The sequence below is a fragment of the Bidens hawaiensis genome, unplaced genomic scaffold, assembly GCF_021521415.1.
Source record: "Bidens hawaiensis isolate Kalapana, Puna unplaced genomic scaffold, B.hawaiensis_p1.1 tig00023637_1, whole genome shotgun sequence".
Lineage (NCBI taxonomy): Eukaryota > Viridiplantae > Streptophyta > Magnoliopsida > Asterales > Asteraceae > Bidens > Bidens hawaiensis.
Genome location: NW_027493710.1, coordinates 165022 through 171992, shown reverse-complemented (window position 1 = coordinate 171992; position 6971 = coordinate 165022). Strand labels below are relative to the sequence as shown.

General features: G+C 41.2%; 1 protein-coding gene across 1 annotated transcript; it reads right to left on the bottom strand.

The window, feature by feature from the left end:
- Nucleotides 1–4174: 4174 nt before the first annotated feature.
- LOC143567782 (pentatricopeptide repeat-containing protein At2g21090-like) lies at nt 4175–6126 on the bottom strand. Its single transcript, XM_077054099.1, has one exon. The coding sequence runs from the start codon at nt 6070–6072 to the stop codon at nt 4273–4275; it is 1800 nt and encodes a 599-aa protein (XP_076910214.1). The 5' UTR covers nt 6073–6126; the 3' UTR covers nt 4175–4272.
- Between the last annotated feature and the right edge of the window lie 845 nt (nt 6127–6971).

Below are 6971 nucleotides of genomic sequence, written 5' to 3'. Positions count from 1 at the left end.
AATATCAACTGGCCTAGCCGATATTCAACACTCTGGTTAAAACCTGTTATTGGTGCATTAACAGGGATGAGGCGGCGCTTGTCATCTTCTTCTCAGAGGTCGAAACACCATTGGTACATTGTATCGGACGTTGCTCCCCATCCACGAAATAGCGAGAGGTCCTGTAGTGACAGAAAACGACATTGATCACCAGCGGTGCCTTTTTGTTAGCGCCGCCCTTTACCTTCGGGAAATGACCTAGTCTTCTTTCCATGTGGTCTGTTCGGTTTGCTGGCGCTTCTTTTTTCTGGCGCCACCCAGGATAATGTTGGCGTGAAGGTCTTTGATTTTCTTTCGTGGTCTTCCGCCTTCGTGGACCGCGGTTCGCTTTTCGCCTCCCCGAATGTTCTTTACCAGGTGTTCCAACTTTCCATTTCTCACATACTCTTCAATAGCATTTTTTGGGTTGGAACATTGATTTCTCGTGCGACCATGCTGCTCATGATAGTCACAATACCTTGTTGTATCAGTATTCGGCTCTGTTTTGTACGGTGAGGGCTTTTTGAGCTCAATGCCTTCTGAATACATAATATGTGTGGGGCTTTTGGTTAGAGGCGTCCATCTGTTGTAAAGATGAAGATGCGCCATCTATTTGTTTTTCTGCGCCACGTTAAAGGTGGTATCCTTTGCTTGAGGCTCTTGGTTTATACGTGACCAAACTGAGCTGATTACCATGGAGGACTCGATTGATATTGTTTTTCGCGTCAATGCGCGACAGTTCTTTCCCTAAGTTTTCCTGTTCGCGCATATCATTTAGCCGCTGTCATGATAGCATCCCAACTTTGAGGCATGCCATCATGCCCAGTGAGGGTGTGGATGAGGTCGTCGCATCGCATGCTTTAGCGGAGAGCTGTGCGCATGAGCTCTTAGCCAACTCCACCAATATTGAGCCTTTTTTATTAAACATGGTAATGGAATCTTATATCGTTTCATTATCTTTGCTCATGACGCTAAGAATATATGCTAGGTCACCGATGTGACGTCGCTGTTGGCTGAAATATTGGGTGAATTTGTTCGCCAAGTCATCCCAATTGACGATTTGCCCCTCTGGCAGGCGTTTAAACCACGCTATTGCTGCTCCTACGAGCGTTAGAGTGAATATGTGGCACAAGAGTGACATTTCCCATCCCTAGACTAGACCTGCGGCGATGTTGGTATGTAGACGGTCATCTGGATCAAATAGACCATCGTATTGGCCCACTGTTGGCGGTATATTTGGATTTTCTAGCAAATTCGCCTCCGCTATCCTTCTGATGAACTTATATTTTCCGGCCGAGGCGATTGGCCTGTATGGCTTTGAGAAATCTTTTTTCGAGTCTAGGTGGTATATGATGAGTTTTTTTATGGATGCATCAGGATCTTTCCAGCTTTGTTCATAGTCTGGATCGTCCATATGTGAATTGGCTGTATGGTGTGAGTGATGTGCTTTACTGCGCTCTCCTTCTTGGGCCACCTCGCTGTTGTGTTTTCTCTGATGGTGATTCTCCTGTTTTTTGCACAACAGGATTTAATTCGTCTTCATCATCGTCCTCATCTTCTTCGTCCGCCCTATTACTGCTCGCGGCTTCGCCAAACAAGTTTCTAGGTTGGACGATAAATGATAATTTTTCTTGCATTCTGGCCCTGAGTTGTTCTTGTTCCCCTTCCCACAAGTCAAGACGCTTGGTGGTAGGGATGTTTGCGATTGTGGACGTGATCGTAACCTAATTGGAGCCGTTACTGTGAAGGGTGATCGAAAGGTGGACTCGTTAGCATTGCCTTCGGCACTACCCATCACATCGCATGTATCCAGGTTTTCATCTTGGTTAGCGTTTGACGATTGACCAACCGCTTTAGTGGGTGTTTTTCCAATCATTTGAACCAAGAAATTGGATTAAAAGCAGTTCTACCAAAATGCACAGATTGCGCCAATGAAGAAACACAAAATCCCTGTTTAGTCTAATTGCTTAGTCTAAGGGTGATGATTAAGTATTCCCCAAGATGGGTTAGATTTATGCTTAGCCCAAATGAGCAGTACACCTACAAAACAGAACATCATGAGCTCGTTACGAGGGGATAGGGGGGGGGGGGATCCTCTCGTAACCACCCTCCGACGTGAGAATCCGTATAGATGCACGTGTAATATTTTTTTAAAGAGTAATAGTAAGCCAAAGTCTAGATCCTTTACCATTTGGAGATGAGTTGGTATTTATAACCGTTGGGGAGGAGGGAGAGATGATCTGGCCACTTGCCCTATCAGGCTGCCCACCAACCAGGTTTCTTGGACGTGTGTTCAGGATAGTTGGTGGCCATGATGGCCATTTGATGTTGACATGTCGTACCATGTAATATCATTGACTATGTGTTGTCAATTTCATATTGGCTGGGCGTTATTTACGATGAATATAGTTCCTTTTTGCACCATACTCATGGAGATATTTGACGCTCCCTTTCCCGAGGTGTCAGGGAATGTTTGGCTCCTGGAGATATAACATCTAGAGCCATGCCCTTTGCATGGCACATGACCCCTTAGCCGGCAGATTATATTATGTTTATGGGTAGGTTTAGTACCCTACCACTACACCCTTCCTTTATACTAGGCGACAATGTGTTGCTTCTTGAAACTTGGGTTGAGGAGGTCAGATCCTCGATAAACACAACAGCCAATGATAAATTGGCGATCTTCCAGGTAGCCAACCGAATCCGCTTTAAGCATTAATGACAAGACTAGTTGAGTTTCAAATAGTTAACCAACAAGTATTAAAACCCTAAGTATCAAAGAATATGTTTCATCATGATCTAGTGACGTTCAATGTGTGTGTGAATAATAAGTTAACTAAAATGTATCGTGTATAAATGTCTTCATGGATTCTTGACAATGAGACGTTGAGCTCAAGAAAGAAACTATCTAAGACATATAACTCGGACCTCAACGAATCTAAAATAAGTCCCGTCACCAATACATTTCCTATACTTCAGTTTCTCTACAAAACTATACGCACAAAACAATTAGTTCTAAACTCTATTCATTCCAAGCATTTGCGAGAACGAACACAGGCTAGCTCAAATCTTTATTTTATACCCCCGACCTATTCCACACCAAATCTATTACATTAGCACCGTATTTGCATATTTGTTGTAAATTTCCACCACATTCAATTATTCAAATACTTAAACATCTACATGCGGCCCAATCAAATAATTCAAACGCCTCTCAAGTCTTTATGCCCGTATTTCTTTACCCCAACTCACACTTCTCAAACATAGATTCATCCTATAATATTGCTCCACATGTGTTGACTAGATATGACTTGGCATTTAATGTCGGACCCATAGGGGCAAAAATTCTAATTTAATGCTTATCTGATTTCTCACCCTTTACAACCTACAAATCGTCAATCTGCTAACCCATTTGACTCATTTACATAAACAAGCTACGCGATTTGTCGTCAGATTACACAACTTTAAGTGTCCAGTTTAGGATTATGTCTTTGACATGAATGAATACTTGGGCCACACTTAGATTCATTGGTTCAGTTAGACCCCTCGCGTAAGGGCTGTCATGTGGCTGCCATGTCGGACCAATGGGGGGGTTGTCCACTGGTGTATGCACCTTAGCCTAACCACAAACAAATTTGACATATGAAATTCCCATATGGTGATTGGATCAGTTCATAACACTTGTGTTGTGTCCCCCTTATCATTTTCAACACAAGATGCACCAAACGAACACTAAAAAAAACTTAGAGCAGGTTTGAACTTGAGTTTAAAAACACCTTATTGGCTTTTTCAAAAAGCCAATAAGTTAAATGGTGTTTGACAATCATAAAAATTCCTTTTATTTTAGTTTTTTTAAAAGAGTTTAAAAAACAGTTTTTCAAAAGCCTCAAATTCTGGCTTTTCAAAATGACTTTTTTGAAAAAGTCAATAAGACATTAAACATTTTTCAAACTCAGTCTCAAACATGCTCTCAGCATCAAGTATAAGCATTTTGATACTAAGGACTTTTACAACATTTCAAGCACGTTGTAGTCTGATTTCACGAAAGTAGAATCAGTTGAATACTTGAGCATCATATAAAGTAATGTTTTGGTTTGTAATAATTTGTATGCTAGCTTGATGTCTACCCTTTGATACTTATGTTTTGGTATTTAATAAATGAATGTTGTAACTTGCTGCAAGCACATCCTCAAAAATCAAAATAAACAAAAACACACTCATTCTTCATATCTTTCGAAAGAAAAATCAACTCCTTCAATCATCAACAAATGAGTGATCATCTTCATCTTCCATCTCCGTAGCCAAAATTTCCAAAATCGACTCAAACTCATCTTTCAAAACGCGCGACTTATCAGCCACCGTGAAAGCATGCAACTTATTACCGGTTTCTAACCAACTAACGCCTCGTTCTTTCCTTACATCTCTTTCATTCATAAGCTTTCTCACTTTTGACACATATTCCCACCTCCCGGAAGCTGCATATATACCCGAAAGCAACACATACCCTACAGAAGACAGTGGTTCTAACTCAATTAACTGCTCAGCAGCCTTTACTCCTAAATCTAAGTTACCATGAACCCTACAAACCCCTAATAAAGCTTTCCACACACGAGCATCGGGTTTAACACGCATGTTTCTTAACTGATTAACCATCTCATCAAAACGCCCTGCTCGGCCCAAAAGATCAATCAAACAAGCATAATGTTCTTGATCAGGAATAATATTATGCTCATGCATTGTTTTGTTGAATATATGAAGCCCGTCATTTACTATACCCGAATGACTACACGCGTTTAGAATCACCACGAATGTGATTCTATCTGGTTTGACTTGTGAGTTGACCATGTCGGAAAACAGGTTTATTGCTTGTTCCCCGTGACCGTGTTGTGCCAAAGCGGATATCATGGTGTTCCAAAGGATTGTATTAGTTTTGTCACGAGTGAGTTCGAAAACGAGTTGTCCGAGTGCTAGATTTCCACATTTGGAGTACATGTCGATTAAGGAGCTAACGACTATAGTGTTCGGTTTAAAATGTGTTTTTATTAAAAACCCATGAATTTGCTTCCCATTTTTTATTGAAGGGATGCTAGCACACGCACACAGAGCAGAACTGAACGTGAACTGATCGGGTCTAAGTCTTCGAACCATCATTTGTATAAACAACTCAAGGACTTCGTGTCCGAACCCGTTTCTTGTATACCCGGAAATCAATGCGTTACACGACACGTGATTCTTGCTCGGCATGTCATCAAACAACTGCCTAGCTGATTCCATGTCACCCCATTTCGCATAACCTGAAATCAAAGTGGTCCAAGCAACAACGTCTCTTCGAGGCATTTCATCAAACAGCCTACGCGCATCACTCATCTCCCCACACTTGGCATAACAATCGATCATCGAACTACAAAGCACCAAGCTCGACATGAACCCAAACTCAAACACTTGCCCGTGAACCTGCCTCGTTAGATTCAAATCCTTCGTTTTCACACAAACCGTCAAAACGCCCGCGAAACTAAACTCATTCAATCCAACATTCACCATTTTCAACTCTTTATAAAGCTTCAACGCCTCATCAAAGCTCTCATTGTGTGCATAACCAATAACCATGGTGTTCCAGGACACGACATCCTTCTCACCCATTCGATCAAACAACGTCCGGGCGGGCTTCATCATCCTTAACTTAGCATACCCAGAAAGCATATTGTTCCACGAGTACAGATTTCTGAGAGGCATTTCATCAAACACCTGGCGTGCAGCATCACAATCTCCGCATTCAGAGTACATACGAATCAAGTGATTGGACAAGAGCGTTCCGGGTCGTTTTCGGCCGGTGAGACTCAAATGCAGATGGACCCATTTGCCTTCCTTAAGCGATCTTGAGTTGGCACACTGTTTTAAAACAAAAGATAGAGACTTGGCGTCCAGACGGAGGCCTTTGGATGCTAAACCGTCAAGGGATTTGACAGCTTCGGTGAGGAGGCCTTTGGAGCAGAGACTGAGTAGTGAGTGGATTAGACAGGGACGATGGATTTGGGTGGGTTTAAAAGAGGGCATTGCAAATCAAAGACACCATGTTATGAGAATAGTGTTTTATTGTAGTTGGTAACCTTCATTATTCGTTTCAATGTTTAGTGGGTATGTAGCCGGAGATTTTAGTTCCGGCGAGCGGCGGCTGTGATGACGCTACAACGGACGATCTCTAATTAAATCAAAATTGGATGTTTCATTTTGGCCAATCATAAATTGTGATAGAGATTAGGAATGTGTAGCAGTTTTTGGATTGTAAATAAGAAAGAAAACAGGGAAAAGTAGCAGAATTAGTATTGCAGCAAGCTTAGTACAAGGAAATTACAAGGATAGACCCCCTCTCTCCGTACATAAAGTAGGAGCCTCAACAGTCTAACAACTCACACACCCTCACTTTACATCATTACATACTACTTATACTCCCTCTCCTCTAACAAACTGCTAGCCACTTTTAGAATTGTCACTTTTTTCCCTTCTTGAATAAGTCTGTAACACTTTAGGCTTATTATTTGAAATGGTTAATGAGTCAATCGTATCAAATTGTCACGTCACACTTGTCTAAACTTAATCAATTCTACTTGCTGTTAATAAAAAGGAGAAGGAAAAAAAAGTGCTTAACGACGAATAAAGCCAGAATTTTCGGGGTAACTCAACACCAAAAACCGATCCATACATTCATGATCGTAGACAGTTGGATAGCTCATGCTCATCATCTCCTGTACTGAGAATACCCATCACTCAAAAGCCTACTGTTGTAAAATCTAGTTAAAATCAGATCCAAACTTGAAACCTTGTTGTCTTTACCCAAGTTTTCACTTCTCCAATGCCAATTGAGATAGAACTTATTAGAAAAAAAATGTACTCAATAATATGTAAAGTTAATAGAATGTCTAGCTTAGAACATTCAAATGCTATCTATTCTAATT